At 39.5% G+C, this 16957-nt stretch overlaps 1 protein-coding gene across 13 annotated transcripts in view; it reads right to left on the bottom strand.

The window, feature by feature from the left end:
* AFG1L (AFG1 like ATPase) overlaps window positions 1-16957 on the bottom strand; it is a 218242-nt gene that overhangs the window by 154995 nt on the left and 46290 nt on the right. For 12 of the 13 annotated variants that reach the window (XR_012433334.1, XR_012433331.1, XR_012433333.1 and 9 more), the window contains one exon: window positions 8113-8164. The exons of the other annotated variant lie outside the window; for it this stretch is intronic. Coding sequence is in view for 7 of the 12 variants with exons in the window: in XM_065543205.2 (XP_065399277.1) it covers window positions 8113-8164 (52 nt within the window). In the remaining 5 variants the exon portion in view is untranslated. The remainder of the gene's footprint in view (window positions 1-8112; window positions 8165-16957) is intronic. 13 annotated transcript variants of the gene reach the window in all.

Here is a 16957-nt window from a genome sequence, read left to right as displayed (position 1 = left end):
TGGGAAACATAGCAAGACCCCCAACTCAAAAAAAAAAAAAAAAAAAGAAGAAAGAAAAGAGAAGAAAGATGAAATATAAAGATTAGTATCTAACATAAATATTGAACATGAATCATATATGTAGATTAGAGCTAGAGAATTGCCAATTTTAACACTTCCATTTTTTAAAAGCTGAGAATATAGATCTCTCAAAATAAAACCTACTTGAGGAAATTCTGATACAGTCAATCCTTATAATTATCTAATTTTCAACACTAAAACTTTTAATGACTACAATCGAATCAGTAGAGTAGAATACTCTTATCTGAGAATTCAGTTACTCAAGGCCCACAATCAATCATAGTCTAAAGATATTAAATGGAAAACTCCAAAAACAAACAATCCTCAAGAATTAAATTATGCAGCTCTCCTGAGTAGCATGAAGAGACCTCATGCCATCCCATTCCATTCCACCCAGGACATAAATCATCCCTTTGTCTGGCATATCCACACTGTATTCACTACCCTCCCGTTGGTCACTTAGTGGCCTTCTCTGTTAAAAACATAGTATATATAAGTTGGGCGCGGTGGCTCACGCCTGTAATCCCAGCACTTTGGGAGGCCAAGATGGGCAGATCACATAAGGTCAGGAGTTCGAGACCAGCCTGGCCAACATGGCAAAACCCTGTCTCTACTAACAGTACGAAAATTAGCCGGGCATGGTGGTGGGCACCTGTAATCCCAGCTACTCAGGAGGCTGAGGCAGGAGAATAGCTTGAACCTGGGACGCGGAGGTTGCAGTGAGATGGCGCCACTGCACTCCAGCCTGGGCGACAAGAGAGAGACTCCGTCTTAAAAAAAAAACAAAAACAAAAACATAGGGTTCAGGACTATGTGAGGTTACAGGCATCCACTGTAACTATCCTCTATGAATAAGGGGAAACTACTGTAATTGAATATCCAACAGCCTGAGAATTTAATGCAGGTAGCATAAAATGTCTTATCCCCTCTCAGGAAGCCTAGGGCATTCGGGTCAGTGGCCCAAGCTCAGTTTGTACCTGGCATTCCTCAGTAAGCCAGACCAGCACGTGCTGGTCCAGTCTCACATCCTCCCTACTTCCTCGTCTCCCACCACCACAAGATTACTTCTTGTCTAGTAATTCCTTTGCAATTAATAGAATCCAAAGGCACTTCAGAAAGTAAGAAGATCTAAATCTTATCTTTTGGGTTTCCTCCATGCCACAAGATGACACTGGGCCCATGCCATTTGAATGTCAGAGTGCTTTTGTATATGAAAAAACAATCCACCAAACATTTTTTTATGAAGAAGTCATTTTGATGGCAAGTCATTCATTGCAAAAATATTCAGTACGGTATCTCTTGATATAGTGATTAGCAGTAGATTTTAAGTAATTATATTTACCCGGAAAAGTTAACAAAGTTTCAAATTCTGCTGCATGCAGTGTAGTATACTTATAGATTCAGAATAAAGTCATGAATTATCTAACCAAAAATACATTAATTAATCATTAGGGTAAAGCAAATCAAAACTACAAGATATCACTTTACTTACATTAGAACGACTATTAAAAAAAAAGAAACAGAAAATAACAAGTGTTAGCAAGGATGTATAAAAATTGGAACCTGTGCATTGCTAGTGAGCATAACAATGGTACTGTCACTGTGGAAAACACTATGACAGTTCTTCAAAAAATTAAACACAGGCCAAGTGCAGTGGTTCACGCCTATAATTTCAGCACTTTGGGAGGCCTAGGAGGGAGAATTGCTTGAGACTAGGAGTTCAAGAAGACCAGCCTGGGCAACATAGCAAGATCTCATCTCTACTAAAAATTTAAAATATTAGCCAGGTTTGGTGGTGCATGCCTGTAGTCCCAGCTACTCGGGAGGCTGAAATGGGAGGATTGCTTGAGCCCAGGAGTTCAAGGTTGCAGTGAGCTATGATCGTGCTACTGCACTCCAGCCTGGGCAACAGAGAGAGACTTTGTGTCCAAAAAAATAAATAACTAAACATAGTGTGACCATAGGATCCAGCAATTCCACTTCTGAGTATATGCACAAAACAACTGAAAGCAGGGATTCAAACAAATACTTACACCTCAATATTTACAGCAGAATTATTCACAATAGTCAAAAGATAGAACAACCCAAACATCCATTAATGGATGAATGGACAAACAAAAAGTGGTATATACATAAAATGATACAGTTGGCCCTCTGTATCTAGTTTCCACATCCCCGGATTCAACCAACAGTGGATCAAAATTATTTTTAAAATAAAAAATAAGGAACAGGTGGATTGGCTTACGCCTATAATCCCAGCAATTTGGGAGTCCAAGGCAGGCAGATTACTTGAGTCCAGGAGATTGAGACCAGCCTGGGTGACATGGCAAAATCCCATCTCTACAAAAAAATATAAAAATTAGCTGGGCATTGTGGTGCATGCCTGTAGTCCCAGCTATTCAAAAAGCTGAGGCAGGATGATCACTTCAGCCCGGAAGGTGGAAGATGCAGTGTGCTGAGATCATGCCACTACACTTCAGGACCTGGGTGACAGAGCGAGATTCTGCCTCAAAATAGTAATAATCATCCTATCCTCATAATATAAACAAAAAACAATACAGTATAACAACTATTATAGCATTTATGTACCACTTACATTGTTATAAGTAATCTAGAGGATTTAAAGTATACAGGACAACACACAAAGTTTATATGCAAAGGCTACACCATTTTACATAAGGGACTTGAGCATTCTCAAATTTTGGTATCCAAGGGGATCCTGAAACCAATCCCCCATGAATACCAAGTATATTATTCAGCCTTAAAAAGGAATCCAACTCATATGCAATGTGCAATAATATGGATGAATCTTGAAGATATTTTGCTAAGTAAAATAATCCAGACCCAAAAGGAAAAATATTGTATGATTCCATTTATATAAGGTATTGAAGAATAATCAAATTCATAAAGACAGAAAGTAGAATGGTGGTTGCCAGGCCAGGGTAGTCAGAGGGTGGGATGTGGAAAATGTGGGAGAGAGGTAGAATAGGAAGTTGTTGTTTAATGGACACAGAGTTTCAGTTTGGGAAGATAAAAATGTTCTGAAGATGGATGGTGGTAATAGTTGTACAACAATACGAACAGACTTAATGCTACTGAATCACACACTGAAAATGTTTAAAAGGGTAAATTTTATGTAATGTGTTTTACCATAATAAAAACAATTGAATACATTTTTTAAAACCTATAGTTAATATGCTTAACGGTAAAAGACTGAACACTTCTCCCCTACAATTTGACAAAGGCAAGGATGTCTACACTCATGTTCTGAAAATGGATGGTGGTAATAGTTGTACAACAATGTGAACAGACTTAATGATACTGAATTATATGCTGGAAATGTTTAAAAGGGGAAATTTTATGTTATGTGTTTTACCATAATAAAAATGATTGAATACATTTTTTAAAACATACAGTTAATATGCTTATTTGTAAAAGACTGAACACTTCTCCCCTCCAATTTGACACAGAAAATGATGTCTACACTCACTATTTCTATTCAACATTGTACTGGGAGTCCTAGCTGGTGCAAGGAGGCAGCAAAAAGAAATAAAATGCATAAAACTTTAAAGAAGTAAAATTGTGTTTATTGGCAGATAACCTAATTGTATATACACAAAAAAAAAATCCTAAAGAATCTACCAAATCACCACTAGAGTTAATAATTAAATTTAGCAAGATCATAGGATACAAGGTCATCAAAAAATCAACTGTATTTCTATAAACAGTAACGCATATAATGACATTTTGGTCAACAATCAATGGACAACATATCCAATGGTGGTCCCAAAAGATTATGAAGAAGCTGAAAAATTTCTATCACTTAGTGATGTCATAGCTATCCTAACATGGAAGCACAATTAATTTTTTTTAAATAAATTTCATGTAGCTCAAGTACACAGCACTGATAACATCTTGTATAAAGTAGCATACAGAAATGTCCTCGGCCTTCATATTCATTCACCACTCACTCACTGACTCATTCATAGTCAAACAAGCATCCCATATTTTATCTATTATACTGTATTATTACTGCACCTTCTCTGTTTAGATATGTGTAAATAAACAAATACCATAGTGTTACAACTGCCTACAGTATTCAATACAGTAACACGCTGTACAGGTTTGTAGCACAGGAGCAACAGGTTCTATAATACAGCTGAGGTGTGTAGTAGGCACATGTATCCCTGCATCCAAGCCAGGGAGAACTATGCTTCCTAACTCCTAACCTTAAAACCAGCCTACCTTTCAACTGGTGAAATTAGAATCTGTGTCAATGTGAAACATGTGAGGTGAAACCAGGAGGCAGCAGAAAAGGGGCTGATAAGCAAAATGTACTTTTATTCTCTTCTAGTGTACCAGAGAATTCATTAACCCTGCCATCACCACCGCAGTCAGCTGGTCAAGAGCTGAGGCTCTGTTGTGAGAAAGTCAGCTGTTGGGTATGAATGAAGCCACAAAATACTACTACCACAGCTTTTGGCTTCTATATGAGATGTGATAAACATTTTACAACAAAAATAATTCATTTCAAGATTGAACCATGATAATAATCCCTCCAACTCATACATCAACCCTACTGCAGTTCCCAGGATTTAGGTTCCACCTGGGTCAATCCTCTCAACACATCTGTGAAGAAAAAGGTGAAGTGAGCAGGACAAAGCCCAAATAGAGTGCAAGAATGGAGAGTGGGAAGGGAGTGCTACCAGGTAGGTATTCTCTATCCCATGAAGTCTCCTTAAAAATTATTTATTTAAATTTTTCTTAAAAAAAAAAAAAACATAAGAGAGGAGGTCTCACTATGTTGCCCAGGCTGGTCTCGAAATCCTAAGCTCAAGCATGTTTATTTATTTTTATTTTATTTTTATTTTATTTTATTTATTCATGTATTTATTTATTTATTTTGAGACAGTCTTGCTCTGTTGCCCAGGCTGGAGTGCAGTGGTGCGATCTCAGCTCACTGTAACCTCTACCTCCCGGGTTCAAGCAATTCTTCTGCCTCAGTCTCCTGAGTAGCTGTGACTACAGGCACCCACCACCATGCCAGGCTAATTTTTGTATTTTTAGTAGAGACAGGGTTTCGCCATTTTGGCCAGGCTGGTCTGAAACTCCTGACCTCAATGATCCGCCCTGCTCAGCCTCCCAAAGTTGCTGGGATTATAGGCGTAGGCCACTGCCCCTAGCCCAATTTATTTATTTATCTATTTTTAAGATAGGGCCTCACTCTGTAGCCCAGGCTGGAGTGTAGTGGTGCAATCTCAACTCACTGCAACCTTGATCTCCCAGGCTCAAGTGATCCTCCCACCACATCCTACTGAGTACCTGGAACTACAGGCACACACCACCATGCTCAGCTAATTTTTTAATTTTTTTGTAGAGACGGGGTCTCACCTTGTTGTCCAGGCTAGTCTCAAACTTCTGGTCTTAAGAAATTATCCTACCTCAGCCTCCCAAAGTGCTGATATTACAGGCATGAGCCACCATGCCCAGCCTTCTTAAAAGTTAGTACCTGTTTCCCAAGTCCAAAAAAGGAAAAGAATAAAGAATAAGAGCTTACGGTGGCATTTTGAGGCTATTCTCCCAGAGAGCCCCCCAGATGAAAACTTCATCTTTTATTACCTATTTTATTTCATTTTTGAGATGGGGGTCTCACTCTGTTGCCCAGACTGGAGTGCAGTGGCATAGTCATGGCTCACTGCAGCCTTGACCTCCCAGGCTCAAGTGATCCTTCCACCTCAGCCTCTGGAGTAGTTGGGACTATAGGCACATGCCACCATGCCAGGCTAATTTTTGTATTTTTTGTGGAGACAGAGTTTTGCCATGTTGCCCAGGCTGGTCTTGAACTCCTGGGCTCAAGCAATCCACCCACCTCGGCCTCCCAAAGTGCTGGGATTACAGGTATGAGCCATCATGCCTGGCAGATTACCTATTTTATAAGTGGTCTGAACTAAACTTACTATAGCCACCAAAATGTTCATCTCACTTCCCATTTCAGAATTCCTTTCTCTTCTCCTCTCTATATTATAAGGATGTTTCCAAACAAAGGTTGCCACACACCCAAACTATATGAACATCCCGTACTATCACATCTTTTCTCTTGCTTTCAAACACTCAGATGAATAACTTGTAATGTGCTTCCCTTCAGTTAGTTACCATATGGCTGTATTTTCTAAATTAAAATCCAACAACGTTCATAGGGTTTTAAAAAAAAGCCCTTTTACAGAAGTGGAAGCAGTTGTGCTTTATCAACCATCTCCATTTATGGTCAGCTGGTTAAGGTAACAGGAGGAACAAAGTTGTTGATTTTAGCAATGACTTAATATGAAAGTGAAGGTACTGGAAGTAAATGTTCTCAGGAGGCAGAGAATGAGCCCTGACAACAGGATGAGAATCTTTAATGGTGCCCAAAGGTGCAGGAACATAAAATTGATCAAGTGTCTATTATAAATTGCTTTCTAAATAAGAAGTAAGTATACATTGGTCTCAAAAGTACCAATTAGCCAATGAACTAAGAAAAAGAATAGTTTGAGCTTCTTTTCTGTAATTTCAAGAACTTAAGGAATTTTAAGGGGCAATCTCTAATGTTCACTTTTGTGAACTAAATTATTCTTTTATTAGATTAGCTAAATCTGGAAATATAAAACGGATATTCAATGCAAGGCATCAGTAAACAAATTAGAAAAAGAAAGAACAGTTTAGAAAGGAACAGTTTTATCTTTAAGGCATTAAAACTACTTATTCGGCCAGGCGCCATGGCTCACGCCTGTAATCCCAGCACTTTGGAAGGCTGAGGAGGGCGGATCACAAGGTCAGGAGATCGAGACCATCCTGGCTAACACGGTGAAACTCCATCTCTACTAAAAACACAAAAAATTAGCCGGACGTGGTGGCAGGCACCTGTAGTCCCAGCTACTTGGGAGGCTGAGGCAGGAGAATGGCGTGAACCCGGGAGGCAGAGCTTGCAGTGAGCCGAGATCATGCTACCGCACCAGCCTGGGTGACAGAGCAAGACTCCGTCTCAAAAACAAACAAACAAAAAAACTACTTATTCAATGCTCTTTTTTTTCTTTTCCTAAAAATGTTACTAATATTCCCTGCCATTACTCCCTCATAATGCAAATGTGTCGTGGCTATAGGGGAGCCTAGAGTGTGAATATTAGTCTAGTACAAAACTGACCTCGTTACATGTGAATGTGAGTTTTGAGTATGCCAGTAGAAGAAATAATTGATTGACAGTAAACTGAGGGATTAGAAAAAGTAAAATTTAAAAATTTAAAAAGACACGAAAGAAATAATTGAAAGCAAGGAGGCAATAAAGCCAAGTAGAAACCCCTTCATGATATCAATGACTGAGGGTGGCCAAGGAGAGGTTTAAGACTAAGAGAAAAGGATTTGTTTGAAGAAAATAGAAACCACAAAACAGAATATTTCAGTAAGAATGAGGTCAGGGAAGACTTCATAAGCAAGACACTACATGATTAGGAAAACCTGGAAAGAAGTGACGACTCAGAAGGTTTCCATCAAAATGTGAGTCTTTCTGCCCAATGTCTACAACTGGGAGACCAAGGAAATGTTACCACTTATGCATTAAGAGTATCTACTATCAACTACATTAAAGATAATAAAGACTAAATTATTCATCTTAGTGCTTAGGTTATGACTAGAAATATTACTGGAAATTAAAAGTAAAAAAGAACAGCTTATTTTTTTAAAAAGTATTAAGCTGAGTTAATGAGTCATGGAATCCTGATTTGTCTAATAACCTATCTGTAGATGATTTCCTTCCCTGAGATTAATTACATTATACATTAAATAATGTTTGCACCCTAACATGGTGACTAATTCTGCCCTAGACTATAGCCGTATCCTAAGAGAAGTAAAGTAAAAGCTGAGATACTGCCCTCTCTCCCCTTTCTTCTCTCCCTGCCTTACCCTGCCTCATCCTATTCCCTTGCTGGTAATAGATTGAGGAATAGAAATAGAAATTATCCCTGAGCAAAAGCTGAGAAACTTTCTGTTTTGCCCACCCAAAACTTATTTTAACACACTTACCAACATCTCCATAAACATACAGGCCCCTGGGAGGTTTGCTCCTTGAAAAAAGCTGCAAATTAAGAACAAATTATAAATCTCTACCATGCAAATAATTAAATATAATCATATACATAGTCTTCCTAACTGTCCTATATACACAACCAAGAGGGACTATTATATACAATAAGAAAAAACTTGATGTAAAAATGTATAAAACTGAAATATTATGCAGCCTTAAAAAGGGAAAAACCTCTAACATATACATGAATGAACATTGAGGACATTATGCTAGGTGACATAAACCAGTCACAAAAAGACAAATACTATCACTCCACTTACATGAGGTACTTAGAAGAGCGAAAAATTAAAGAGACAGAAAGTAGAAGTCAGGCACTGTGGCTCACACCTATAATCTGAGCACTCTGGGAGGCTGAGGTGGGAGGATCACTTGAGCCCAAGAGTTCAAGACCAGCCTGGACAATATAGGGAGACCTCATCTCTGCAAGTAGTTAAAAAGAATTAGCCAGATGTGGTGGCATGTACTTGTGGCCCCAGTTACTCAGGGGACTGAAGTTAGAGGACTGCTTGAACCCAGGAGGTCAAGGCTACAGTGAGCTGTGTTCACACCACTGTACTGCAGCCTGGACAACACAGCAAGACCCCGTCTCAATTAGAAAAAAGTAGAACAAGAGGTTGCCAGGGGCTGGACGGAGGAAGGAATGGGGAATTATTGTTTAATGGGTTCAGAGTTTCAGTTTTACAAGATGAAAGGAGTTCTGGAGATAAATGGCAGTGATAGTTGCATGACATTACGAATGTATTTAATACCACTGAACTGTACTCTTAAAACATGAAAAATGGTAAATCTTATGTGTGTATTTACCACAAAAGAAAATTGGAAAAAAATGCTGTGAAGTCCCTCTTAGGATTCAATACAGGAGGCAATAACCATAGTAGCCCGCCGCGAGGGGTTCACAGTCACACAACTTGAATGTACATCCCCTCTACCATTTACCATCCATGGAGTCTTTCCCTTCTTTCCCAGATGGGCTCCCCAAACAATGGCAGCTAGACTCATTCTCAGCAATTAATGAGTACAGTAGAAGAATTTTTCTGGAGAAACTGAATGATCTCCAGACAAAAAGGCCCAAAGGCACTTATGTTGGTTAAGCTTCTCCCAAAGAAAGACCTAGATCCCTACCAGATTACCTTCTGGTAAAGCACACCAGTCACCAAACCTCTCAAGCTGGAGCTTCAATCAGCTTGTTAATACCAATGGTCAATAGATATTTGGAAGAAACTTCCAAGATAAAAGTCAGAGACCAGAACAAATATACAGAGGGGAAGAAACTCAGAGGAAACAGAGGACTATCCAGACATTAAAAAAAAAAAAAAAAAAGAAAAAGAAACCTCAAAAAAAAATAAAAGTGGGCCGGGCACAGTGGCTCACACCTGTAATCCCAGTACTTTGGGAGGCCAAGGTGGGCACATTGTTTGAGCTCAGGAGTTTGAGACCAGGCTAGGCAACATAGCAAAACCCCATCTCTACAAAAAAATACAGAAATCAGCCGGGCATGGTGGCGTACTCCTATAGTCCCAGCTACCTGGGAGGCTGAGGTGGAAGGACTGCTTGAGCCCAGGAGGTGGAGACTGCAGTGAATCAAGATTACACCACGGCACTCCAGCCTGAGCAACAGAATGAGACACTGTCTCACTCAATCACAATCAATCAATAAAAATAAAAGTGAAGTCAATATAATAATATACTGAGGAAAAATAAGAGAAGCTACTAAAACCATATAAAGCATAGTGGGAGAAAGAAATTGTCTCTTCAGTAAATGATGTTTGGGAGGCTGAGGCATTAGGATTGCTTGAGCCCAGGAGTTTGAGATTAGCCTGGGCAACAAAGCAAGACACCATCTTTACAAAAAAGAAATTGTTTCCATTGCAGAAAAATGATTTCCTACTAATCCATCCAATCTATTCATCAAGTGTGAAAATGGAAAATTGTCCTTTCATACATTCAGGGTATGAAAAAAACTTCCCACTCAGCAAGAAGAAAACATAGGCTCTGGGAAATGTAGAGGGCCCCTGGGAGGGAAAAAAGCTTGTCAGAGGGAGGCCTGCTTCTAGGACCACAGTGGCACTGCAGGTCAGGAAAGCAGTCAGGTCCAGAGCAAAACTGGAAACTGAAGGGCTCTGGAGATGAAGCAAAATGGAACTTCTCTTACCTAATGCTATTATCAAACCAAATAACCATCTTGAATTTTGTTACACTTAGAAGAGTAACCTTCAGACTCTGCAGCAGTTCCTAAACACCTGTGCAAACAACGAGGTATGATAGGGTGGAGTGAGTTCAGAAAGGGAGGGTAAAACAGAAAAAAGTGAAGATTATGCCACTTAGCATCAACCAGAGTGGTCAATAATTTGGCAGAGAACATTCTCAAAACCTAGCTTTCAGGGTTTCATCCATAATGCTTTTGGTTTTGTCTTATTTTATTTATTTTAGAGACAGGGTCTCACTCTGTCACTCAGGCCTCGAACTCCTGGACTCAAGCAATCCTCTTGCCTCAGCCTCCTAAGTAGCTGGGGCAGGCGGACACCACTACATCCAGCTAATTTTTATTTAAAAAAAACTCTCCTGTAGGCTGGGTGCAATAGCTCATGCCTGTAATCCTAGCACTTTGGGAGGCCAAGGCAGGCAGATCACTTGAGGTCAGGAGTTCAAGACCAATCTGGCCAACATGGTCAAACGGTCTCTTCTGAAAATACAAAAATTAGTTGGGCGTTGTGGTGCATGCCTGTAATCTCAGCTACTTGGGAGGCTGAGGTGGGAGAATCGCTTGAACCGGGAGGCAGAGGTTGCAGTGAGCGGAGATCACACCACTGCACCCAGCCTGGGCAACAGAACAAGACTCCATCTCAAAACACAAGCAAACAAACAAACTACCCTGTAGAGATGGGGTCTCACTATGTTGCTCAGTCTGGTCTTAAACTGCTGCCTAGGCCTCCCCAAGTGCTGGGATTGCAAACATGAGCCACCATACATACCTGGCCTGCTTTTGTTTTATAATTTATGGGTTCATTCCAACCTGCCTCAGAAACCTCTCTTGTTTTCTAGTTCCTTTTTGCTTTCTTTCTCTATTAAATGTAGCTTGTGCCTTCTAGACCTCACTCACAGTCTAGGCCAGACAAAAAGATCTTCTTTGCTTTGACTCTGCCATCCGGATGGCTTCCTAGTATCTCTCTGCATGTTAACTCCCCATCTATTCTTAAATCTCCACTCAAAACAGTTTTCTACTCCTGCCAAAACTTCTTAATTTTTCTTGGTTTTTTGTTTCTTATATGAACCATTATCATGCACTGGTTATTCTATTTTCAAGTGCCAGAAAAAGCATTATGCTCTTAATTTTAGAACAGCTTCAAATTGGAAAACTTGCATAAAACCTAATAATCTCTAAGTATATTCTACATATGTGAAATTTTTTGAAAGCAGCATTTTGTATAGGCAACTGAGAGTGTCATAGCAATTCATAATTCTTCACAATACATTTTGTGGGAATAGTTTTAAGGCCTATTCTGATACTGCTACATGATATAATCAAGATAGGGTGAATAAATGAAGTTCAGGGAAAAGAAATGAAGAAAGATGGTGGGGGGGGGCAGGGGAAGATTGCATGGAGAGAGCTGAATGCTGCTATAAAAAAAAAAAAAAAAGTTGGCCAGGTGTGGTGGCTCACACCTGTAATCCTAGCACTTTGGGAGGCCCAGGTGGACGGATCACTTGAGGTCAGTAGTTCAAAACCAGTGGCCAACATGGTGAAACCCCGTCTCTACTAAAAATACAAAAATTAGCCAGGCATGGTAGCAGGCTACTCAGGAGGCTGAGGCAGGATAATTGCTTGAACCTGGGAGGCAGAGGTTGCAGTGAGCCGAGATCACAACATTGCACTCCAGCCTGGGCGACACAGCAAGACTCCACCTCAAAAAAATAAAAAATAAAAAGAGAGAAAATTTGCGCTCATGGTCCTCTCTTCTATTTTTCCCTCTCAACTCAATATATTTTAGAAAGAGCACTTTAGCAAATACCACATTCTATATTACATATATAATCTGTTATGTTGTATTATATCTTATAGTAATATTTAGAAGATGACAAAGAGATACTGCTGTGCCAAAGAAAAGATCCTCAAACATCTAAGATCACAAATAGCTGGTATCACATGAATACTGTATAAGATGGAGATTTTAATATAAGCAAATTGATCAACAAAATGGATACCCTCCTAACAAGAATCATTAGACATAGATATAGTCTATCTAAACAATATTATATACTCCACTTATTTTTACTTGGGGAAACAAGCTAATTTCCTCCTCATAAAAATTTCAGTTTTCTAATAATTATTGAAATTATTTTAAGGCACTTAAAAATCTATGTCTTAAGGGAAAAATCAGAGAATCAAATGGAGAAAAGTAAGACTAATCAGAAGGCTATAAAATGGGTCCTAAAGAAGTTTTTGAATTCTTTATTAATAGTAGTGATTTCGGGGAGAGGAAGGTTTACACAGTTTTCTTCAAAATGACTGTCCCTTAGGAACCCACATCATTTGCATGCTCCTAGTTTAGATTTCTCACAACTTAACGCTATTTTTCTGTTCTATTAAATTTCCTTCCTTAAATTTAATTCCCTAAAACTTGTCCTTATGTCTCAGAAATCACAGTGAACTCCACACTTACACTATTTCTTGGTGCTGGTTATTCTCCATGTGCTCCCCTCCCCTGATGCCTTCTCCCTCCTGTCTGTGCCCCAAGAGACTGACCTTTCTGGCTGGCTCCTGGCTGGTTGAGCCCATGGGACGCATTCCTTGCAGGAAATAGGAGAGAGGGCATAGAAAGGGATGGGTCGTTCTCTCCCATCCCTCTCTGCTTCAGAGATGTGTCTCAGTACAGCCACATCCCTCCAGACCAACAAGCAGCCCATCCCTCAGGCCACAGCTCCAGCTCTCACCAGTCTCCTCCTTTGCCCTTCCATCCCTTGTTTGCTACCTTAAGCCTGCCCATGCCTCTCTATGTAGTCTCTAAATTTGGTCTTTATTGAAACATCTACTGTGAATTGTTTTCTGCCAGGACTCTGATACATTCCGGACTCCCAAAATGCACACACGTAACATTAGACTCAGACTTTAAAATCTGAAATGATTAAGTTTCTCTAGTGACCAGTTATAAGATTTGTCACAAGTTACCTGTATCTTAGGGAGTTTGTAAAGTAGGATGATGACACCTTCTCTAACGGGCTTTTGATGAGGATCCAGTGACATCACCTTTTAGATTGCGCAGATAGATCGTAAGCTTAAGGATGACGTTGGAAGATGGTGATAACCTACCACCTACCTCCACCAAGCATAAGAGATATGGCAGAAGAGTATTAGAGTTGAACCCAAAAGATCTAGGTACAAATCCTGGCTGGCTATTGATTAGCTAGGTGACCCTGGGTAAGCCCTCTCAACTCTCCAACCTGCTGTCTCATCCGTTGGGTGCAGGGCCCAGCATAGAGAATTTCCCCGTCACTGCTCACTTCTGCATGTGTAATCACGTCAAAAACTGCAAGCATAAGTGAGCTGAGATCCGGCCACTGCACTCCAGCCTGGGCGACACAGCGAGACTCCATCTCAAAAAAAAAAAAAAAAAAAAAACTGCAAGCATAATGTGCTTACCAATACCTGTTTATACTCAGACCTGTAATTCGTGGAAAAAGAAACACCACACCCTTTGTTTGACACATCCCTCTCAAAGATCTGAACAATACAATTAGTAAGTTCAAGCAATTTATATCCATATAAACTCTAAACCCAACAAACCAAGAATACATTCAAGAACAAGCAGCATGATTTCAAATATAGTCCATATGCTAAGCCAGAAAGAAAACTTCAATAAATTCCAACGAATCGAATGTACTCTAACCATAATTTAATAAAATTATATATAAATGATAAAAAAAAGCCGGGCGCGGGGGCTCACACCTGTAATCCCAGCACTTTGGGAGGCCAAGGCGGGCGGATCACAAGGTCAGGAGATCGAGACCACGGTGAAACCCACGGTGAAACCCCGTCTCTACTAAAAATACAAAAAATTAGCCGGGCGTGGTGGCGGGCGCCTGTAGTCCCAGCTACTCGGGAGGCTGAGGCAGGAGAATGGCGTGAACCCGGGAAGCGGAGCTTGCAGTGAGCCGAGATCGCGCCACTGCACTCCAGCCTGGGCGACAGAGCGAGACTCCGTCTCAAAAAAATAAAAAAATAAAAAAATTTTAAAAATAAATAAATAAATGATAAAAAGATAGCTAAAAATAGAAAAATCTCATACTAAAATATATACCCTTCCATGAACTTCACCCAGATTGCTGAGGATTGCTGAAAAAAGTCTGACAGTCGTGCAGAGTGGACCCTCTCTCTGGGCCCTCCATACTGTCAGCAATTCTGTTTCCCTGGTGAGTTCACTGTGTCTCTGCAAAGAATCTCTGGAACCTTCTTACTTCCCATTAAGTAAAACTACATTTCACTCATCACTTTCAGAAGATGTCTCCTACTTCTTCATAAAGAGAGAACAGAAGGCATTGGGTTGAAAGTCCTTCAACTTCCTATGTGAAACTGCAATCCCACCCACATCTGCACCCATCCATTCCTCCCTCCTGTGACATTCCTCCTGTTACAAAGGAAAACGATTCTTCTTCCTGTCTTTCTTCCAACCTTCTATCAGTATTTAATTTCATACCTCATCTACCTTCTCAGGAACCAGGGCCCATCAAATCAAATTCCTCTTCTCTTGTAATCCTTCTTATCAACAGCTTATAAAGCTGTTGATTCATAAAATGTTTTCCAATTAATTTACTTTTACAATCTTAAAGTGTAATATTTCACAAGACATAGGCCCAGAGACCATAAGGGAAAAAAATAGATACATTTTTAGTAAATAAAAATACAAAAATTAGCTGGCTGTGGTGGCGCACACCCATAATCCCAGCTACTTGGGAGAGGCTGAGGCAGGAGAATCGCTTGAACTTGGGAGGTGGAGGTTGCAGTAAGCTGAGATCACACCACTGCACTCCAGACTCGACAACAGAGTGAGACTCCATCTCAAAAAACAAAAAACAAACAAAAAAGACCACTGAAATTAAAACTTTCTATTAGAAAAAATCCTAAGGAAGGAAAAACAGCAAATAAACTGCAAAAAAAAAAAAAAAAAAAAAAAAATTGCATCAGTTAGGAGTCCTATTCAGCCATAAAAAAGAATGAGATCCTGTTATTTGCAACAACATGAATGAAACTGGAGGTCATTACATTAAGTGAAATAAGCCAGGCACAAAAAGACAAACACCACATATTCTCACTTATTTGTGGGATCTAAAAATCAAAGCAATTGAACTCATGAACATAGAGAGTAGAAAGATGGTTACCAGAGACTGGGAAGGGTAGTGAGAGGCTGGGGTGGCGGCGGAGGTGGGGATGGTTAATGGGTACAAAAAAAAAGAAAGAATAAGTTCTACTATTTGATAGCACAACAGAATGACTATAGTCAATAACTTAATTGTAGATTTTAAAATAACTAAAAGAGTATATAATTTGATTATAACACAAAAGATAAATGTTTGAGGGGCCAGATATCCCATTCTCCATGATGTGATTATTTCACATTGCATGCCTGTATCAAAACATCCCATGTACCCCATAAATAGATACACCTACTATGTACCCACAAAAATTAAAAACTAAAAAATAATTTAAAAGAATTTCAGTAGTTCACACCTGTAATCCAGCACTTTGGGAGGCCAAGGCGGGAGGTGAGGAGTTCGAAACCAGCCTGGCCAACATGGTGAAACCCCATTTCTACTAAAAATACAAAACTTAGCCAGGCGTGGTGGCACACACCTGTAATCCCAGCTACACGGGAGACTGAGGTGGGAGAATCACTTGAACCCAGTAGGCAAAGGTTGCAGTATGCAGAGATCATGCCACTGCATTCCAGGCTGGGCAACAGAGCAAGACTGTCTCAAAAAAAAAAAAAAAAAAATTAAAGAATTTATTTTCTGCCTGGGTACAGTGGCTCACACCTGTAATTCCAGCACTTTGGAAGACCAACATGGGCAGATCACTTGAAGCCAAGAGTTTGAGACCACCCTGGCCAACATAGTAGTGAAACCCCATCTCTACTAAAAATACAACAATTAGTCGGGTGTGGTGGCACATGCCTGTAGTCCCAGCTACTCAGGAGGCTGAGGCACAAGAACCATTTGAACCTGGAAGGTTAGATAACATTACTAAATGAGTGTTAAATTTCTGGAATGCGATGATGATAATATAGTTATGCAGGAAAAGGTCCTTGTGAGGCGTTATATGTGATATATTTAGGGGTCAAGTGTTATGATACAACTTACTTGTAGATGGTTCCAGAAAATAAGATATTTAGAGGGAAGGTTAAACAAATGTGGCAAAATGTTAACCATTAGTGGATCTAAGTATATTGCTGAAATTTTTCAAAATGAAAAGTTGGAAAAAAACAGAAAAAAATTTGGTAAGGTGACTAATTACTGTATTACTTTTACTTTTGAACTAAACCTAAAATTATTCAAAAATATCTGCATATTTGCATTGTAGATATTTGCTTTCAAAACTGTTATCAAAACTATTCCTTTAATGCAAACTAAAAGAATGTATGTCATCCATCATTCCAAATATTTTGATTTAATGATTTTAGCATTATCCTTTGTTCCCTATGATATCAAAATTCTAGCATTAAAAAATGATCCAAGGTGATTCTCATCAAAGTTATACATTGAAATAGCACGTCCTCTGCCTTTCTGGGTCAC

This window comes from Macaca fascicularis, chromosome 4 (assembly GCF_037993035.2).
Source record: "Macaca fascicularis isolate 582-1 chromosome 4, T2T-MFA8v1.1".
NCBI lineage: Eukaryota > Metazoa > Chordata > Mammalia > Primates > Cercopithecidae > Macaca > Macaca fascicularis.
Note: the sequence above shows the minus strand (reverse complement) of the source record. Positions and strands in the feature narration are given on the sequence as shown.